The following is a 22354-nucleotide window of genomic DNA, read 5'->3' as shown; positions in this document are numbered from 1 at the left end:
GCTTTATTTCATGCCATTTCTATCTCCTGTTGTAATTTATTTCCCGCATCCTGGCTACTATTCGAGTGCATGTATATAACTCTCATCAGGGCTTTTTTACTCTTGCAGTTTCTTAACTCTACTCACAAGGATTCAACATCTTCCAGTCATATGTCACCTCTTTCTAGGGACTTGATTTGATTTTACCAACAGATGCACCCTGCCTACCTGCCTGTCCTTTCAATACAATCCTCAGCCCTATTACTCCAGTTCACATCCCCTTGCCAAATTAGCTTAAATGCTCCCCAACAGCTCTAACAAACCTGCCCACAAAGATTTTGGTTCCCCTTGGGCTCAGGTGTAACTGTCTTTTTTGTACCTTCCCCAAAGGGATTCCAATGGTCCAGATATCTGAAACCCTGCCCCCTGCACCACTCCCTCAGCCTCACTCACTCTCTTATCTGTACTGTCATGCTGCTCCTGCCCTGACTAGCATGTGGCACTGGGAGAAATCCAGAGATTATACCTTGGAGGTCCTGCTCCTCAGCCTCTTCCCTAACTCCCTTTAATCACTGTGCAGGACCTCTTTCCCCCTTCCTACCCCTGACATCAATGACATTTGCCTGCTCACCGTCCCTCTTGAGAATCTTCTGCAGCCGCTCTGAGATATCCTGGGCCGTAGCACCTTGGAGGCAACACACCATCTTGGTGTCTTTTTCGTGGCCACAGATCTCCTGTCCCTCCCCCTGACTATTGCTCTGCCTACCTTTTACCTTTCCTGCTGAGCCTCAGAGCTGGCTACAGTGCCACTAGCTTGGCATTTGTTGCTGTGCACTGATAGTTCATCCCCTCAGCAGAATCCAAAGGGTTATACTTGTTGCTGAAGGGAAATGGCCATGGGAAACCCTGCACTAGCTGCTTACTCCTTTTAGTTCTCCTGGTGGTCACCCATCCACTATCTGAAGCCCGATCTCTGGGTGTGCCGACCTCAGTAGAAGTCTCATCTATGAGATTTACAGGCTCCCGGATAGTCCTGACTATATTCAGCTCCTGCTCCAGTTGCTTGACCTTGTCGGTCAGGAACTGCAGTTGGATGCACTTGCTGCCAATGTTATCATCAGGGAAACTGTTAGCTACCCTGAAATTCCTCACCTCACCTCACCTCACCTCACACTTTGAGTCTGATGGAGCAGACTCAATGGGCTAAATGGCCTAACCTGCTCCCATGACTTATTGTGTTATGGCTGTAAAATATCCATATCCTTTTACTCTCTTAAATGCCTCTGTCATGTCTGACTCCAGCACCACCCTTGGCAGCCTGTTGCGGGCACTCACGACTCTCGGAGTTTTTATTTAAAAACAGGTGCCTCGCAGCTGTCCTGTGAACTTCTCCCCTTCATCTCAAATGCTTGCTCTCTGGTATTAGACATTTAATGTGCCTGAAATGTAAGGTTCTCTCAGATGCTGTACCCTGCACGGAGCTTACCCACAAGTAAAGACTAATCTCCTTTATGTAATAAGCCCTTCCCTGTGAAACAGTTTTGTACTATTCTATGCGGAAGTGTGTGTTGAATGGTGATTTGCATTCTAAAGTCAGCTCACGTGGAGGACAAATTTATTGTTAGGACGTTTTTTTTTGGCAAGTGAATCTTAGAGCCTTTAACAGACACTTTGGTGTTCTGCTGATAGTGTTTATCCTGAGGGGTCAGTTTCTGATCACCTCTCTGTGGTACTGAGCTCGGGGCGCTGAGGAAACAGATAAACTAAAAACAAAGCAGCCGAACTATAATTTCACAGTTCTGCCTCCTTGTCCTTGATGCCCCCACTCTTCACACCCCATACTTGAGCCTATCCTGTGCAGCCTCTTCTAAATTTGCTGCCGCTTTTTATCTTACTTATTATTTATTTAAAAGTGTAGCACAGAAAGGGGCCCTTCTAGCCCAATGAGCCCACACCACTCATGACCAATTCACCTACAAATTCCCACATCTTTGGAATGTGAGACGAAACTGGTGTACACAGGGGAAACCCACGTAGTCTCAGGAAGATCATATGAACTCCTTACAGACATGGCGGAATTGAACCTGAGTCACTGTTGGTGGAGTGACATCAGAATGGGACTTTGAAGTGAATGGTCCCAGGTTTGAATCCTGCCAGCTCCTTGTATGCTTTCCATCCGTGCTGGCTTGAGCGGTGAGCTAGTAACTTGACCTTAAAACAGACAAATGCTAAAGAAATGGCAGTGTTGCCACTCAATGTGCAACAAGGCACAGAGAGGAACAAGTGGTGCTGTAAGAGTAGTGATGTGTTACTTTAGTGGTGGTTTCTGATGTGTTCCCATTTATCTATGACATTCCCATAGATTAGTGGTCCCATCTGCTGGCATTTGGCTCATCTCTCCCTAATCCTTTCCTATCCATGTCTTTTTGATTTTCATCAATTTCTGTTGATGCACCACAGAAAGCATCTGATCCGGATGCATTGTGGCTCGGTACAGCAATGGATATGATCCGGGTGCATTATGGTTTGGTATGGTAACGGATCTGATCCGGGTGCATCATGGTTTGGTATGGTAACGGATCTGATCCGGGTGCATCATGGTTTGGTACGGTAACGGATCTGATCCGGGTGCATCATGGTTTGGTACGGTAACGGATCTGATCCGGGTGCATTATGGTTTGGTATGGTAACGGATCTGATCCGGGTGCATCATGGTTTGGTACGGTAACGGATCTGATCCGGGTGCATCATGGTTTGGTATGGTAACGGATCTGATCCGGGTGCATCATGGTTTGGTACGGTAACGGATCTGATCGGGTGCATCATGGTTTGGTACGGTAACGGATCTGATCCGGGTGCATCATGGTTTGGTACGGTAACGGATCTGATCCGGGTGCATTATGGTTTGGTATGGTAACGGATCTGATCCGGGTGCATCATGGTTTGGTACGGTAACGGATCTGATCCGGGTGCATCATGGTTTGGTACGGTAACGGATCTGATCCGGGTGCATCATGGTTTGGTACGGTAACGGATCTGATCCGGGTGCATCATGGTTTGGTACGGTAACGGATCTGATCCGGGTGCATCATGGTTTGGTACGGTAACGGATCTGATCCGGGTGCATCATGGTTTGGTACGGTAACGGATCTGATCCGGGTGCATCATGGTTTGGTACGGTAACGGATCTGATCCGGGTGCATCATGGTTTGGTACGGTAACGGATCTGATCCGGGTGCATCATGGTTTGGTACGGTAACGGATCTGATCCGGGTGCATCATGGTTTGGTACGGTAACGGATCTGATCCGGGTGCATCATGGTTTGGTACGGTAACGGATCTGATCCGGGTGCATCATGGTTTGGTACGGTAACGGATCTGATCCGGGTGCATCATGGTTTGGTACGGTAACGGATCTGATCCGGGTGCATCATGGTTTGGTACGGTAACGGATCTGATCCGGGTGCATCATGGTTTGGTACGGTAACGGATCTGATCCGGGTGCATCATGGTTTGGTACGGTAACGGATCTGATCCGGGTGCATCATGGTTTGGTACGGTAACGGATCTGATCCGGGTGCATCATGGTTTGGTACGGTAACGGATCTGATCCGGGTGCATCATGGTTTGGTACGGTAACGGATCTGATCCGGGTGCATCATGGTTTGGTACGGTAACGGATCTGATCCGGGTGCATCATGGTTTGGTACGGTAACGGATCTGATCCGGGTGCATCATGGTTTGGTACGGTAACGGATCTGATCCGGGTGCATCATGGTTTGGTACGGTAACGGATCTGATCCGGGTGCATCATGGTTTGGTACGGTAACGGATCTGATCCGGGTGCATCATGGTTTGGTACGGTAACGGATCTGATCCGGGTGCATCATGGTTTGGTACGGTAACGGATCTGATCCGGGTGCATCATGGTTTGGTACGGTAACGGATCTGATCCGGGTGCATCATGGTTTGGTACGGTAACGGATCTGATCCGGGTGCATCATGGTTTGGTACGGTAACGGATCTGATCCGGGTGCATCATGGTTTGGTACGGTAACGGATCTGATCCGGGTGCATCATGGTTTGGTACGGTAACGGATCTGCCTGTGGTCATGAGAAACTGTAGAGTTTTGAATGGAGCTCAGTCCATCACGGAAATCAGCCTCCCCTCCGTGGACTCTTCCTATGCACACAAAATGCTGGAGGAACACAGTGGGCCAGGCAGCATCTATGGAAATGAGTACAGTCAATGTTTCAGGCCAAGACCCTTCATCAGGACTGGAAAGAAAGATGAGAAGTCAGAGTAAGACAATGCGGGGGGGGGGGGGGTGGGGAGGAAGTACAAGGTGGTAGGTGATAGTGAAACTGGGTGCAGTAAAGAGCTGGAATGTTGATTGGTGTAAGAGATAAAGGGCTGGAGAGGGGAGAATCTGATAGGAGAGGAAGAAGACTATGGAAGAAAGGAAAGTGGGGGGAGCACCAGAAGAAGGGATGGACTTTCTTTCGTAGATCAACCAGTGTAGTCAAAGGGCCTACCTACCCTGGACATTCTCTCTTCTCCCCCTCCCACTGGGCAGAAGGTACAAAAGCCTGAAAGCACATATCACTAGGCTCAAGGACAGCTTCCATCTTCCTGTTATAAGACTGTGGAACAGAACTCTTGTGTGTTGAAGATGAACTTTTGATCTCCTGATCTAACCTTGCACCTTCTTGTCTGCTTGCTCTGCACTTTTTCTGCAAGTGTAACACTATTCTGCATTCTGTTATTTTTGTTGTACTTTATGATGCACTGATGTGATGAATTGATCTGTATGGATGGCATTGTAAAACAGTTTTTCATATACCTCAGTACATGTGACAATAATAAACGAATACCCCAATTACAAAGGGTAAGGGGAAACAGACAGCTGGAGGGTTCATATGCCTCAAGGTGAAAGTCACGGGGAAAATGAGGATCAGAAATCTCTCAAAAACAACAGAACTATGGAATATGAGGAAAAGCTTTTGCATAAATTTTGGTTTACTGTTTGAAAAACAAAAAAAGAAAAGCAGATAATTAGAATCTGAAATAAAAATAGAAAATGCTGGAAATACTCAACAGGCCAAGTAGCATCTGTGGAGAGGGAAACCGAGTGATGTTTTAGGTTCATTGGAGCCTTATTATTATGTTAATTAGTTAAGTAATGGTTTAATTAGTATGCAGAGTGTTACTTGGAACTACACAGCCTGTTAAATATGAGTTCTCTCTTCAGTTTTAAATTAATCCTGAAATTCTCTCTTCAGGGACAGTTCTGCGACCACTGTTTGTCTGACGATGTGTACAAAGCCCACGCGATCACCAACGCCATCGATGGCACTGAACGCTGGTGGCAAAGCCCTCCGTTGTCTCGTGGACTTCACTACAATCAAGTTAACGTCACCCTCAACTTCGGTCAGGTCAGTACCTGATTCCGAGGGATGGTCACCCGTCCTTTGCTGACCATCACTTGAGAAAGGCTTCAGGAGGGGGTACCGGAGTTCTGAGTGCACTTCTGGTCTCCACACTAACATGTAATGTACCTGCATTGGAGATGGAGCAGAGTGTGCCTGGGATGAAGTGTTTCATCAGGCTGGGTCCATCCTCCTTTAAGCAGAGGACGCTGATGGGGGGGGGGGGTACAACAGATTGAGATGCACACATTTATGAGAGGCATAATGGTTGGAAACATTTTCCCATTGCAGAAGAGTCAAAAGCTAGAAGCTATAGGGGTAGGAGGTTCGGAGGACATATGAGGAATAATTCTCTCATCCATGGAGTGGTTGGAATCTGGATGTACTCCCTAAGGGAATGATGGAGGCAGAGACTCACATGAAAAATATCTGGCGGAGCTCTTGTATCTCCAAGGCATAGGAAGCTATGGACAAAGTGGTGATAGATGGGTAAGATAGATGGGTATTTGCTGGCCAACATGGTCATGGTCATCAGAGAGCTTCTGTGCCATTGGACCCTATGGCTCTCTGATACTCTGACTTAACAGGTCCCAGCAGTGAGGGGCTTTTGTTGTGGAGAGACTGTACAGACTATGGCTCTTCTCCGAGAAGCAAGGTCAAGGGCCGAGCTAAAATCACAATGCTCTGAGTAATGAGAGTCTGTCCACACGACCAGTAACAAGAATTTGTTTCTAATAGTGAGAAAATTGGGTACCTGATGGAAGGGAATCCTCACACACTGTGGGAATGGATGAAGAGAAACATTGTACACTGAGATCTGGGGTGTGCTGCACAAGAGCGCGGTGAAAGCAGATTCAAAAGGGAATTGGACAAATATTTAGAAAGGCTAAAATTAGGAAGCAGAGCAGCAAACAGGGGGTCTAATTGGAGACACCAGAGACAGCAGCTGATGGAATCTGGAGCAACAAACAACCTGCTGGAAGAACTCAGCAGGTCAAGCAGCTCTGAGGGGAAGGAATTGTTGACATTTCAGGTCAAGACCTTGCATCAGGACTGAAAGAGTAGAGGGGAGATGGTCAGTATCAAGAGGAGAGGAGAAGGGGTGGGAAATAGTTGGGTTGAGGAGCAGGGGAGCAGCAGAGATTGCAGAGGGAGCAGTGAGGAAGAGTCTCAGAAATACCATTGGAGAGGAGAAAAACTTATTAAAAGGTGACACTCCTTAAAGACACTTCAGAGAGGAGGAGTAAAATGGAGATACAAAAGACTACAGATGCTGGAATCTGGAGCCACATGCAATCTCACTCAAAGGGCCAAGCACCGTCTGTGGGGGGGGGGGAGAAATTGTTGATACTTCCTTTCACCCTACACCCTGTCAGATTGTTTGTTGGTCTAATTGGAGAGATTATGTGAAGAGTTGGAACAGACTCGATGGGCTGATTGTTTTGGTCTTTGGTTGGGTGAATAAGCGCAAATATTCTCTCATCCATGTACTAATCCAAGCATCTCTTTATTGTTGCAATCAAACCCGCATCTACCACTTCTACAGGTAACTCGTTCCACACTCTCACCACTCCTCCTCATGTTTCTCTTAAATATTTCACTTTTCACCCTTGTGCTATGACCTCTAGTTCTCATCTAACCTCAGTGGAAAAAGCCTGCTTGCATTTACGCTATCTATACCCCTTATACTTTTGCTTGTGTTATTCATGAACACCCATAATAGCAGCCAAACGAAACAGTGTTGCTCTGGGTGCAAAACACAGTACCAATAGTTGTGCACAGCACAAGGAACACATAGCGCATATAAGATAGCAAGTAAACATACAGTCACACAAGAAAAATATATATAGCCCGAGTCCTGTAAGTTGAAAGTACATGGGGTTTATCAGCAAAAACAAGCAGTTCTCAGAAGTCCACAAACAAACATACACACGCACGCAATCCAGCTTGTCATTCCACAGATTGAACACTGGAGGGCAGCATCAATGGGGAGCAGCCAGACCCCAGCCCAGTGTTGACATCACTTCTGGAGTCCCCTCTCCTGGACTGGTGCAACAGGCAAGCCTGCGGCTTGAGATCTAGTCCTTGCTACATCTGAGGCCATGCAGCTACCCCGCTGTCTGTCTCCCCAATAAACAAGGGAAAGAAATTTGTGGCAGGCTGTATTATCAATGTCTAACAGGGTCTTGTGTTTGCAAAAGAATGTCTAAGACAATCACTCAAGTTAGACTGCACACTGCCTTCATACATCGGTTCTGTTGTCTTCCTGTAACAGGCAGTAACATGGTCCACACCAATCAGATCTCTTCTGCCAATGAGCAGCTTGCTGATTGGGGTAGACCTGAGTACCTGAGGTTCTTAATGTCCAGCATTGTCCTGCAGTATCTGAGGCTCTTAATATCCAGCATTGTCCTGCAGTATCTGAGGCTCTTAATGTCCAGCATTGTCCTGCAGTATCTGAGGCTCTTAATATCCAGCATTGTCCTGCAGTACCTGAGGCTCTTAATGTCCAGCATTGTCCTGCAGTATCTGAGGCTCTTAATATCCAGCATTGTCCTGCAGTATCTGAGGCTCTTAATATCCAGCATTGTCCTGCAGTATCTGAGGCTCTTAATGTCCAGCATTGTCCTGCAGTATCTGAGGCTCTTAATATCCAGCATTGTCCTGCAGTACCTGAGGCTCTTAATATCCAGCATTGTCCTGCAGTATCTGAGGCTCTTAATGTCCAGCGTTGTCCTGCAGTACCTGAGGCTCTTAATGTCCAGCATTGTCCTGCAGTATCTGAGGCTCTTAATGTCCAGCATTGTCCTACAGTACCTGAGGCTCTTAATGTCTGGCATTGTCCTGCAGTACCTGAGGCTCTTAATGTCTGGCATTGTCCTGCAGTACCTGAGGCTCTTAATGTCCAGCATTGTCCTGCAGTATCTGAGGCTCTTAATGTCCAGCATTGTCCTGCAGTATCTGAGGCTCTTAATGCCCAGCATTGTCCTGCAGTACCTGAGGCTCTTAATATCCAGCATTGTCCTGCAGTATCTGAGGCTCTTAATGTCCAGCGTTGTCCTGCAGTACCTGAGGCTCTTAATGTCCAGCATTGTCCTGCAGTATCTGAGGCTCTTAATGTCCAGCATTGTCCTACAGTACCTGAGGCTCTTAATGTCTGGCATTGTCCTACAGTACCTGAGGCTCTTAATGTCCTGCATTGTCCTGCAGTACCTGAGGCTCTTAATATCCAGCATTGTCCTGCAGTACCTGAGGCTCTTAATATCCAGCATTGTCCTGCAGTATCTGAGGCTCTTAATGTCCAGCATTGTCCTGCAGTATCTGAGGCTCTTAATATCCAGCATTGTCCTGCAGTATCTGAGGCTCTTAATGTTCGGCATTGTCCTGCAGTACCTGAGGCTCTTAATGTCTGGCATTGTCCTGCAGTACCTGAGGCTCTTAATGTCCAGCATTGTCCTGCAGTATCTGAGGCTCTTAATGTCCAGCATTGTCCTGCAGTATCTGAGGCTCTTAATGCCCAGCATTGTCCTGCAGTATCTGAGGCTCTTAATGTCCAGCATTGTCCTGCAGTATCTGAGGCTCTTAATGCCCAGCATTGTCCTGCAGTATCTGAGGCTCTTAATGTCCAGCATTGTCCTGCAGTATCTGAGGCTCTTAATGTCCAGCATTGTCCTACAGTATCTGAGGTTCTTAATGTCCAGCATTGTCCTGCAGTACCTGAGGCTCTTAATGTTCGGCGTTGTCCTGCAGTATCTGAGGCTCTTAATGTTCGGCATTGTCCTGCAGTACCTGAGGCTCTTAATGTCCAGCATTGTCCTGCAGTACCTGAGGCTCTTAATGTTCGGCAATGTCCTGCAGTACCTGAGGCTCTTAATGTCCGGCATTGTCCTGCAGCACCTGAGGCTCTTAATGTCCAGCATTGGCCTGCAGTACCTGAGGCTCTTAATGTTCGGCAATGTCCTGCAGTACCTGAGGCTCTTAATGTTCGGCAATGTCCTGCAGTACCTGAGGCTCTTAATGTCCGGCATTGTCCTGCAGCACCTGAGGCTCTTAATGTCCAGCATTGGCCTGCAGTACCTGAGGCTCTTAATGTTCGGCAATGTCCTGCAGTACCTGAGGCTCTTAATGTCCAGCGTTGTCCTGCAGTATCTGAGGCTCTTAATGTCCAGCATTGTCCTGCAGTATCTGAGGCTCTTAATATCCAGCGTTGTCCTGCAGTACCTGAGGCTCTTAATGCCCAGCATTGTCCTGCAGTACCTGAGGCTCTTAATGTCCAGCATTGGCCTGCAGTACCTGAGGCTCTTAATGTCCAGCATTGTCCTGCAGTATCTGAGGCTCTTAATGTCTGGCATTGTCCTACAGTACCTGAGGCTCTTAATGTCCGGCATTGTCCTGCAGTACCTGAGGCTCTTAATGTCCGGCATTGTCCTGCAGTACCTGAGGCTCTTAATGTCCAGCATTGTCCTGCAGTACCTGAGGCTCTTAATGTCCAGCATTGTCCTGCAGTACCTGAGGCTCTTAATGTCCAGCATTGTCCTGCAGCACCTGAGGCTCTTAATGTACAGCATTGTCCTGCAGTATCTGAGGCTCTTAATATCCAGCATTGTCCTGCAGTACCTGAGGCTCTTAATGCCCAGCATTGTCCTGCAGTACCTGAGGTTCTTAATGCCCAGCATTGTCCTGCAGTACCTGAGGTTCTTAATGCCCAGCATTGTCCTGCAGTATCTGAGGCTCTTAATATCCAGCGTTGTCCTGCAGTACCTGAGGCTCTTAATGTCTGGCATTGTCCTGCAGCACCTGTGGTTCTTAATGTCCAGCATTGTCCTGCAATATCTGAGGCTCTTAATATCCAGCATTGTCCTGCAGTATCTGAGGCTCTTAATATCCAGCATTGTCCTGCAGTACCTGAGGCTCTTAATGTCCAGCGTTGTCCTGCAGTACCTGAGGCTCTTAATGTCCAGCATTGTCCTGCAGCACCTGAGGCTCTTAATGTCTGGCATTGTCCTGCAGCACCTGTGGTTCTTAATGTCCAGCATTGTCCTGCAGTATCTGAGGCTCTTAATATCCAGCATTGTCCTGCAGTATCTGAGGCTCTTAATATCCAGCATTGTCCTGCAGTACCTGAGGCTCTTAATGTCCAGCGTTGTCCTGCAGTACCTGAGGCTCTTAATGTCCAGCATTGTCCTGCAGCACCTGAGGCTCTTAATGTCTGGCATTGTCCTGCAGCACCTGTGGTTCTTAATGTACAGCATTGTCCTGCAGTACCTGAGGCTCTTAATGTCCAGCGTTGTCCTGCAGTACCTGAGGCTCTTAATGTCCAGCATTGTCCTGCAGCACCTGAGGCTCTTAATGTCTGGCATTGTCCTGCAGCACCTGTGGTTCTTAATGTACAGCATTGTCCTGCAGTACCTGAGGCTCTTAATGTCCAGCGTTGTCCTGCAGTACCTGAGGCTCTTAATGTCCAGCGTTGTCCAGCAGAACCTGAGGCTCTTAATGCCCAGCATTGTCCTGCAGTATCTGAGGCTCTTAATATGTCCAGCATTGTCCTGCAGTACCTGAGGCTCTTAATATCCAGCATTGTCCTGCAGTACCTGAGGCTCTTAATGCCCAGCATTGTCCTGCAGTATCTGAGGCTCTTAATGTCCAGCATTGTCCTGCAGTACCTGAGGCTCTTAATATCCAGCATTGCCCTGCAGTACCTGAGGCTCTTAATGTCCAGCATTGTCCTGCAGCACCTGAGGCTCTTAATGCCCAGCGTTGTCCTGCAGTACCTGAGGCTCTTAATGCCCAGCATTGTCCTGCAGTATCTGAGGGTCTTAATGTCCAGCGTTGTCCTGCAGATCTGAGGCTCTTAATATCCAGCATTGTCCTGTAGTACCTGAGGCTCTTAATATCCAGCGTTGTCCTGCAGTACCTGAGGCTCTTAATGCCCAGCATTGTCCTGCAGTACCTGAGGCTCTTAATGTCCGGCATTGTCCTGCAGCACCTGTGGTTCTTAATGTCCAGCATTGTCCTGCAGTATCTGAGGCTCTTAATGTCTGGCATTGTCCTGCAGTATCTGAGGCTCTTAATATCCAGCATTGTCCTGCAGTATCTGAGGTTCTTAATGTTCAGCATTGTCCTGCAGTATCTGAGGCTCTTAATGTCCAGCAATGTCCTGCAGTACCTGAGCTCCTAATGTCCAGCATTGGCCTGCAGTACCTAAGGCTCTTAATGTCCAGCATTGTCCTTCAGTATCTGAGGCTCTTAATGTCTGGCATTGTCCTACAGTACCTGAGGCTCTTAATGTCCGGCATTGTCCTGCAGTACCTGAGGCTCTTAATGTCCGGCATTGTCCTGCAGTACCTGAGGCTCTTAATGTCCGGCATTGTCCTGCAGTACCTGAGGCTCTTAATGTACAGCATTGTCCTACAGTACCTGAGGCTCTTAATGTCCAGCATTGTCCTGCAGTACCTGAGGCTCTTAATGTCCAGCATTGTCCTGCAGTATCTGAGGCTCTTAATGTCCGGCATTGTCCTGCAGTATCTGAGGCTCTTAATGTCTGGCATTGTCCTACAGAACCTGAGGCTCTTAATGTACGGCATTGTCCTGCAGTATCTGAGGCTCTTAATGTCTGGCATTGTCCTGCAGTACCTGAGGCTCTTAATGTCCGGCATTGTCCTGAATATCTGAGGCTCTTAATGTACGGCATTGTCCTGCAGTATCTGAGGCTCTTAATGTCTGGCATTGTCCTACAGTACCTGAGGCTCTTAATGTCCGGCATTGTCCTGCAGTATCTGAGGCTCTTAATATCCAGCATTGTCCTGCAGTATCTGAGGCTCTTAATATCCAGCATTGTCCTGCAGTACCTGAGGCTCTTAATGTCCAGCGTTGTCCTGCAGTACCTGAGGCTCTTAATGTCCAGCATTGTCCTGCAGCACCTGAGGCTCTTAATGTCTGGCATTGTCCTGCAGCACCTGTGGTTCTTAATGTACAGCATTGTCCTGCAGTACCTGAGGCTCTTAATGTCCAGCGTTGTCCTGCAGTACCTGAGGCTCTTAATGTCCAGCATTGTCCTGCAGCACCTGAGGCTCTTAATGTCTGGCATTGTCCTGCAGCACCTGTGGTTCTTAATGTACAGCATTGTCCTGCAGTACCTGAGGCTCTTAATGTCCAGCGTTGTCCTGCAGTACCTGAGGCTCTTAATGTCCAGCGTTGTCCAGCAGAACCTGAGGCTCTTAATGCCCAGCATTGTCCTGCAGTATCTGAGGCTCTTAATATGTCCAGCATTGTCCTGCAGTACCTGAGGCTCTTAATATCCAGCATTGTCCTGCAGTACCTGAGGCTCTTAATGCCCAGCATTGTCCTGCAGTATCTGAGGCTCTTAATGTCCAGCATTGTCCTGCAGTACCTGAGGCTCTTAATATCCAGCATTGCCCTGCAGTACCTGAGGCTCTTAATGTCCAGCATTGTCCTGCAGCACCTGAGGCTCTTAATGCCCAGCGTTGTCCTGCAGTACCTGAGGCTCTTAATGCCCAGCATTGTCCTGCAGTATCTGAGGGTCTTAATGTCCAGCGTTGTCCTGCAGATCTGAGGCTCTTAATATCCAGCATTGTCCTGTAGTACCTGAGGCTCTTAATATCCAGCGTTGTCCTGCAGTACCTGAGGCTCTTAATGCCCAGCATTGTCCTGCAGTACCTGAGGCTCTTAATGTCCGGCATTGTCCTGCAGCACCTGTGGTTCTTAATGTCCAGCATTGTCCTGCAGTATCTGAGGCTCTTAATGTCTGGCATTGTCCTGCAGTATCTGAGGCTCTTAATATCCAGCATTGTCCTGCAGTATCTGAGGTTCTTAATGTTCAGCATTGTCCTGCAGTATCTGAGGCTCTTAATGTCCAGCAATGTCCTGCAGTACCTGAGGCTCCTAATGTCCAGCATTGGCCTGCAGTACCTAAGGCTCTTAATGTCCAGCATTGTCCTTCAGTATCTGAGGCTCTTAATGTCTGGCATTGTCCTACAGTACCTGAGGCTCTTAATGTCCGGCATTGTCCTGCAGTACCTGAGGCTCTTAATGTCCGGCATTGTCCTGCAGTACCTGAGGCTCTTAATGTCCGGCATTGTCCTGCAGTACCTGAGGCTCTTAATGTACAGCATTGTCCTACAGTACCTGAGGCTCTTAATGTCCAGCATTGTCCTGCAGTACCTGAGGCTCTTAATGTCCAGCATTGTCCTGCAGTATCTGAGGCTCTTAATGTCCGGCATTGTCCTGCAGTATCTGAGGCTCTTAATGTCTGGCATTGTCCTACAGAACCTGAGGCTCTTAATGTACGGCATTGTCCTGCAGTATCTGAGGCTCTTAATGTCTGGCATTGTCCTGCAGTACCTGAGGCTCTTAATGTCCGGCATTGTCCTGAATATCTGAGGCTCTTAATGTACGGCATTGTCCTGCAGTATCTGAGGCTCTTAATGTCTGGCATTGTCCTACAGTACCTGAGGCTCTTAATGTCCGGCATTGTCCTGCAGTATCTGAGGCTCTTAATGTCCAGCATTGTCCTGCAGTACCTGAGGCTCTTAATGTCCGGCATTGTCCTGCAGTATCTGAGGCTCTTAATGTCCAGCATTGTCCTGCAGTATCTGAGGCTCTTAATGTCCTGCATTGTCCTGCAGTACCTGAGGCTCTTAATGTCCAGCATTGTCCTGCAGTACCTGAGGCTCTTAATGTCCAGCATTGTCCTGCAGTACCTGTGGCTCTTAATGTCCGGCATTGTCCTGCAGCAGCTTTGGCTCTTAATATCCGGCATTGTCCTGCAGCACCTGTGGCTCTTAATGTCCAGCATTGTCCTGCAGTACCTGAGGCTCTTAATGTCCAGCATTGTCCTGCAGTACCTGAGGCTCTTAATGTCTGGCATTGTCCTGCAGCACTTGTGGTTCTTAATGACCAGCATTGTCCTGCAGCACCTGTGCTCTTAATGTCCGGCATTGTCCTGCAGTATCTGAGGCTCTTAATGTCTGGCATTGTCCTGCAGTACCTGAGGCTCTTAATGTCCAGCGTTGTCCTGCAGTACCTGAGGCTCTTAATGTCTGGCATTGTCCTGCAGTACCTGAGGCTCTTAATGCCCAGCATTGTCCTGCAGTATCTGAGGTTCTTAATATCCAGCATTGTCCTGCAGTATCTGAGGCTCTTAATGTCCAGCATTGTCCTGCAGTATCTGAGGTTCTTAATGTCCAGCATTGTCCTGCAGTATCTGAGGCTCTTAATGTCCAGCATTGTCCTGCAGCACCTGAGGTTCTTAATGTCCAGCATTGTCCTGCAGTACCTGAGGCTCTTAATGTCCAGCGTTGTCCTGCAGTACCTGAGGCTCTTAATGTCTGGCATTGTCCTGCAGCACCTGTGGTTCTTAATGTCCAGCATTGTCCTGCAGTATCTGAGGCTCTTAATGTCCAGCATTGTCCTGCAGTACCTGAGGTTCTTAATGTCCAGCATTGTCCTGCAGTATCTGAGGTTCTTAATGTCTGGCATTGTCCTGCAGTATCTGAGGCTCTTAATGTCCAGCATTGTCCTGCAGTACCTGAGGTTCTTAATGTCCAGCATTGTCCTGCAGTATCTGAGGTTCTTAATGTCTGGCATTGTCCTGCAGTATCTGAGGCTCTTAATGTCCAGCATTGTCCTGCAGTATCTGAGGCTCTTAATGTCCAGTATTGTCCTGCAGTATCTGAGGTTCTTAATATCCAGCATTGTCCTGCAGTATCTGAGGCTCTTAATGTCCAGCATTGTCCGGCAGTATCTGAGGCTCTTAATGTCCGGCATTGTCCTGCAGTATCTGAGGTTCTTAATGTCTGGCATTGTCCTGCAGTACCTGAGGCTCTTAATGTCCAGCATTGTCCTGCAGTACCTGAGGCTCTTAATGTCTGGCATTGTCCTGCAGTATCTGAGGCTCTTAATGTCCTGCTGTACCTGCGGTTCTTAATGGTTAGCATTATCCTGTGATTGTAAAACAAGATGCTTAGATTGGCCCCCGAGAGGCTGCTGCATCCGCATGCACCACCATCTTACCAGAAGCCTGCTTGCATTAATACATCTATACCCCTCATACTTTTATTAACTCTCCCCTCTTTTTCCTATGATCCCAGGAATAAAGTCCTAACCTATTCAGCCTCAGGTCCTCAAGTCTCGGCAACATCCTTGTAAATTTTCTCTGTACTCTTTCAATCCAATTGATATCTTTCCTGTAGCATCTAGGAGGTGTATGGTGACTAGTATGTACATTGAGAATAGGTTTACTTTGAGGTGACCAGAACTACAGACAATACTCCAAATTAGGCCTCACCAACATCTTGTACAACTTCAAAGTAACATCCCAACTCCTGTACTGAATACTTTGATTTAGTGATTTCAACCTAACTGTGTTACTCCATTGAAATCTTAAGTTCCTTTTTTTGCTGACCATTTACTCATTTTGAAAAATAATTGGAGTAAAATAATTATTTAAACATTCAATGATAAAGAAAATGAAGCAAAAACAGTTGAATGCAAACTCAAAATACTGTAAAGTACAAAGATTAAAAGCAAAACATAAATGTTTTCTTGAAGCAAATGGCTAATAATTTGAACCCGTATGTCAGCATTCATTTTGCGAGGATTAGAATATAAAAGCAAGGATGTAATGTGGGCAGGTTTGGGCCCCTTATCTTGGAAAGGATTTACTGAAACTGGAGAGGATTCAAAAGAGGTTCATGAAAATGATTCCAGGATTGAATGGCTTGTCGTATGCAGAGCATCTGATGGGTTTGGGCCTGTATTCACTAGAATTCAGAAGAATGAGGGGTGACCTCATTGAAACCTATCGAATAGTGAAAGGTCTTGATAGAGTGGATGTGGAGAGGATATTTCCTATGGTGGGAGAGTCGAAGACCAGAGAACTCAGCCTCAATAGAGTGGTTTCTTTTTAGAATGGAGATGAAGACAGACAGACAGACAGACAGACAGACATACTCTATTGATCCCGAGGGAAATTGGGTTTCGTTAGGAAGCAAGGACATAATTTCAAAGATGAATGTCTTTAGCCAGGGGGTGGTGAATCTGTGGAATTCTTTGCCACAGGCAGCTGTGATAGCCAGGTCTGTGTGTATGTTTAAGGCAAAAGTTGATAGATTCTTGATTGGTCCGAGCATGAAGGGATACAGCGAGAAAGCAGAAGATTGAGGCTGAGAGGAAAACTAGATCAGCCATGATGAAATGGTGGAGCAGACTCGATGGGCCAAATGGCCTAATTCTGCTCCTGTATCTTGTGGTCTTCATTGATGGCTGAAGTTGGTGGTGGATTTGTGTTAAGTAATGAATCAAATATATTCATCTTAGCTTCCCACTATTCCTGTCACCAACTTGCACACAAGCGATAATTTACAGTAACCTTGCAGCTTACAAACCTGCATCCCTTTGGGATGTGGGAGGAAACCGGAGCATCCATGGGAACCCTGTGTGGTGTTGGGGAGAAGATGCGGACTGCACACGAATAGGTCAGGATTGTAGGTGGGTCTGCTGAGCCATGAGGCAGCAGTGCTACCTGATGCTCATTGCAAGTTTTTACACTCCAGAACAGGATATGAAACAGAAGTAGAAACAAGATACTCACCCCACATACTCAGCAGCAGAGGAGGTCGTGGACAAATATGTCAACGTGGGAAGCGGACGTAGAATGAAAATAGCTGGTGTCTGTAAATAATTGACCCATGACCCTTGGTTGTAGACGGTGCAGCCAGTGGAAACACCAGCATCCATCACCCTGTTAACCACTGTAAGCACCTTGTATTCTGCAATAAGTTTATCACTCATTCGTCTCAAGTTTAGAGAATTTGTATCTTTAGACTTTGCTTTTGAATGCTTTTGTTGCTTTTACTCCTTCTCAAATTTCGTCTCACTGCCCAGAAAACTTTTGATGTCTAATCCAAAGCTATTACCTTTGAGAAAAACTGTACAATTATTAGCAACACACACAAAAAATATCAGAGGAACTCAGCAGATCAGGCAGCATCTATGGTAATGAATAAACAGTCAACATTTCGGGCCGAGACCCTTCCTCAGGACTGGAAAGGAAAGGGGAAGAAGACAGAATAAAAAGGTGGAAGGGGTAGGGGAAAGAGGATAGCTGAAAAAGTGATAGGTGAAGGCAGGTGGGTGGGAAAGGTAAAGGGCTGGAGTTGAAGGAATCTGATGGGAGAGGGGAGTGAATCATATGAGAAAAGGAAGGCAGAGGGGACCCAGGGGGAAGTGATAGGCAGGTGAGAAGAGGTACGAGGGTAGAGTGGGGAATAGGAGAAGAGGGGAGGGGGAGAGAATTTTTTTTACTGGAAGGAGAAATGGATATTCATATCACCAGGTTGGAGGATAGCCAGATGGCATATAAGATGTTGCTCCTGCTCTCCGAAAGTGGCCTCATCATGGCACAAGAGGAGGCCATGAATCGACATGTTGGAATGGGAATTTGAAGTGGTCCCCCAATTTATGATGGGTCTCACAAATATAGAGGAGGCTGCATCGGGAGCACCAGACACAATAGATGATCCCAGCAGATTCACAGGTGGAGTGTTGCCTCACCTGGAAGAACTATTTGGGGCTCTGAATGGAGGTGAGAGAGGAGGTGAATAAGCAGGTGTAGCACTTGCAGGGATAAGTGCTGAGAGGGAGATTAATGGGGAGGGGATGAATGGACAAGGGAACTTTGGAGGGAACGACCCCTGAGGAAAGCGGAGGTGGGGGGAAGGAATGTTTGCTGGTAGGATCACTTTGGAGATAGTGGAAGTTGTGGAGAATTATGTGTTGATGGGGAGGCTTCTGAGTGACGGGAAAGAACAAGAAGAACTTGTGTAGAAGCATAGCCTTTAGCCCAACTGGTCCGACAACGATATCCCATCCCATTTGCCAGTGTTTGGCCCATAACCTAAACCTTTTCAATTTATGTATCCACCCAGCTATCTTTTAAAAATTGTTATTGTGCCTGTCTCAACCACTTCTGGCAGCTGAATCCTTATATCCACCACACTCTGGGTGAAATATTGCCCCTCAGTTTCCTATTAAGTCTCCCCTCTCATCTTAAACCTTCCTAAAGCCTCTGTTGGTCAAGGTCACCAATATTGCGTCCTAGCCATCTAGATATGCAAGCCAGGGCAGTATAACATGGAGAGCAAACTGTTGTCCATTTAGCAAGCTCCTCCTCTCTACGCATCTGATGAACTCAAAGGAACTGCAGAGACTGATATAGTTTGGCACCAGCAATGGCGCAGGAGTTACCAGTCAGCATTGAACTCAATATAGGACTGCCTTAGGGACTCCAGCACTGGATTTTTCCCTTGGAGTTTACTCTTGAATCCTTCCCCATGAGTAGGTATAGCCACAAGGCAGCAGAGGATTGAGATGAGAGGTTTTCTTCTCCTTGATGAGCTGATGAGCTCCATTTGCCTGAAGTGACTGGTTTTACCACACCAAGATGAGTCGAAGGAACAGGAGGTAGAGACCATCCTTGGCAAACAGATCATTACAATGAGCTTAGACCATGAAGCCGTAAGATACAGGAGCAGAATTAGGCCATTTGGCCTGCCAAGTCTGCTCTGCCATTTCATCATGGCTGATCCAATTTTCCTCTTAGCCCCAATCTCCTGCCTTCTTCTTGTATCCCTTCATGCCCTGACCATTCACTCAAACAGCCCACCCAGGGAGGCAACAACAGAGTTTAATGGGCTGAGTAGCCTCCTTACTTTCCTTTGTGAACATTCACTTCTAGGACACTGAAATGGAGTGAAATTCTCACTTGCTGTACAGCAGTAAGAGCAAGCCTTGTACATGATCTTTCTCACTAAATGTTTCATATCATGCATGAAGGAAAATTGAGTGAGCAAGGGCTTTTCTCTTTGGAGCAATGGAGGATGAGGAGTGTATAAGATTATAAGAGGCATAGATAGAGTGGACGGCCAGCATCTTTTCCCAGGCTGACAATGGACAACACCAGAGGACATCAATGAAAATGAGCAGAGGGAAGATTAGGGGAGATGTCAGAGGTAGTTTTTCTTTTACAAAGTGGTGGTGGGCGGCTGCAATGCACTGCCAGGGCTGGTGGTAGAGGCTGCCACAACAGGGACGTCGAAGGGACTCTTAGATGGATTTTAGAAAAATAGAGGTTTATAGGTTATGTCTGATGGAGGGATGAGATTGATTGTGGAGTGGACTTATATAAGGTGGAACATCATAGGCTGAAGAGCCCATATTGTGCTGCATTGTTCTATGATTCTCGATTTCACAAAGTGGCACAATAGATGTTCTTAACAGACCTTGGGCAAGGTTGCAAACCATGGAGGGGATTTATTAAATGTTACATATAAGCTGTTGCTCCACACAATGCCTGTACTTATCAGAAATTCCGCTTTGCTCCTTTCGAGACAAGTGAAGACTCCTTAACTACCCTGTTAATGTTGGTGGGGCTTGGAGTGTTATGCACTGAAATCAGGAAATTGTAGCTAGCTGGGTGGGCACCATGGACAGCACAGACTGGCTGGTTCCAAGGCCTGAATTACTCTGATTCTGAGTCCATGGCAGCATGTTATTCATGGAGATTACAACAGATGGGAGTTCTGTTGTCTTCACACATCGAGCGAAGCTCTGCGGTGGGTAATCAAATAGCTGTTGGGAGGATGGGCTCCAAGACCAAAAGCAGCCCAGTGGGGAGTGTGAGCAGATGTAGAAGTGCCACGGTGTGGCGTGTCAGCCGGTGAGAGGCGTGTGCTCCCGCAAATAACACAGAAATTAAATTGGAGTCATGGTCAGAACAGACAGTGTGGCCCAAGGGCCTTTTCCTGCACTGTACTATGCTCTATGTCCTATGAATTTGGCAGGACAGAGTCATGAAAAGAAATTCCTTGTCTGCGGAAATCTTTGGCTTTCATGTGTGGATGATCTTTTGTTGAAGTCACTGGTATGAAAACTGCACAAGGGTTTCTATTTTTAAAATCTTGAATTTTGCCTGTATTAAGGGAAATTGTCAAAATACAGATCTTTGGAAGAAAAGACAAATATTCTTGTAATATTTTTGGCAAATTTACACAGCATGTATATTTCCTGTTTGGCAAAGGACCATGAGGTAGAGAGAGGGAACAGCTGGGATGATGATTAGGAATCGGATCAAAGATGCATGGGTCATTGACTACTTTCTCAAGCAGATCATTGCATTTAAATTGCTAAAATGTATTACTTTACCTGTGAGCATCACCTTCTGCCAAATGTTCTGACACTTGTGCTGTGGGTGAAATTGGACTTGTAATGGTTAATGATCAGTTGGTAAGCCCTAATCAGTGGTGTTGAATCATTAGGATCTCAGCCGACTGGAAGAGGGCTAGGCTCTTAATGGTTTAATTCTTTCTTACTGGTTTGTGAATGTTTGATTAAATACTTGGACTATTTACACCTGGCTGCAATGCAATTCCTTGCTCGCACAAAGGTCACATTGTACTGCACAAAGGTTACTGTACCTTGGTACATGTGACGTTGATGAACCAATAAATAAATGGAATAGTAAATGCAGCAACAATCACAATACCCCATAACTGTCCAAGGATTGTAGTGCAACATGAAATGGTAAAGCGAGAGCAACAGAATAACCAAGACTGGCAGAGTTGAGCTCAAAAGCACGACAGCATCAGTGAGTAGAGGGAGTTAACTTAGAACATAGAACAGTATGCACAGTCCAGGCTATTCAGCCCACAATATGGGCTTAATCCAACCTTCAAACCTACTCCAAGACCAATGGAACCCTTCCATTACGCATAGCCCTCCTTTTTTCTTTCATCCATCTCTACCATCCCTGGCAGCATGTTTCACGTTCCCACCACTCTCTTTATAAGCTTGAACATCCTTCCTATATTGAGGTGACCAGATCTGAACACAAGGAGGTCTGTTCAGAAACCTGATAGCAGTGGGGAGAAGCTGTTCTTGTGTCTCATTGTCCAGGCTTTCAAGATTCTGTACCTTCTCCCAGAAGATGAAGAGAGAAAATGGAATAACTGGGAAGGCAGGCATCTTTGGTGATACTGTTAGCCTTCTGATCGTGGCACATGGTAAGGATTGACTGGATGGAAGTTAGTGAGTGGTGAGCTTGTGATGGAAAGGGCAGTGTTTTCTACTCTCTGCTGATTCCCTTGGTCCAGATCAGGGCAGTTACACTGCCAGGCTGAGATACAACCCATAAGAATACTATCTGCACTGCATATATAAAAGCTTCATGACATAGAATTAAACTTTTTTTTGTGGAAAAACAAGAGGGCATAGGACATAAGTTTTAGATCAAAGTCATAAGATTTAAAAGGGGTTATAGGCCAAATGTGTGGAAATGGGAATCTTGGTCAGCATGCACCAGTGGGGACGAAGGGCCTGTTTCTGTGTTGTATGACTATGATTTTACAAGTACTAGCCACTTTCTGTGAAACACTACGTCAAGCAGCTGCTGTGTACAAAGGGTAGTGCGTATTTGGAATGAGCTGACATAAATTGTGGGCACAGCAGCAACATTGAAAAGCCACCTTGATAAGTCCAGGGATTGGAGAGGGTTAGAGAGCTCTGGGCAAACATGGGTAGAGGGGACTAGTTCACTGGGAAACTCAGTCAGCGTGGACAAGTTGGGCTGAGTCTGTTTCTGTGCTGTATGACTCGACGACTCCCTCTGACTATAATAGAACAGCTGTCAACACACTCCCATTTGATGGATCTTGCTATGCTTAAACTGTTTGCTGCATTTCCAATATAACAAAAGAATCGGATTATTATCACTGACATGTATTGTAAAATTTATTGCTTTGCAGCTGCAGTGGAGTACAATACATAAAACATAGCAATAAGTTATGAAAATAAATAAATAGTGCAAAAGACAAATAACAAGGTCGTGTTCATGGGCTCATGGAACATATACAAATAGAAACATAGAAAA

The 22354-nt window shown here is 46.6% G+C and overlaps 1 protein-coding gene across 1 annotated transcript in view; it reads left to right on the top strand.

The window, feature by feature from the left end:
- The window catches only part of LOC132404944 (laminin subunit alpha-3-like), a 307054-nt gene that overhangs the window by 10595 nt on the left and 274105 nt on the right, over nt 1–22354 (top strand). The window contains 1 exon segment of the mRNA XM_059989599.1: nt 5263–5415. Coding sequence (XP_059845582.1) covers nt 5263–5415 — 153 coding nt within the window.

Source organism: Hypanus sabinus, chromosome 1 (genome assembly GCF_030144855.1).
Source record: "Hypanus sabinus isolate sHypSab1 chromosome 1, sHypSab1.hap1, whole genome shotgun sequence".
NCBI lineage: Eukaryota > Metazoa > Chordata > Chondrichthyes > Myliobatiformes > Dasyatidae > Hypanus > Hypanus sabinus.
The sequence above is the reverse complement of the archived record's forward strand: the minus strand, read 5'-3'. Positions and strand labels throughout refer to the sequence as shown.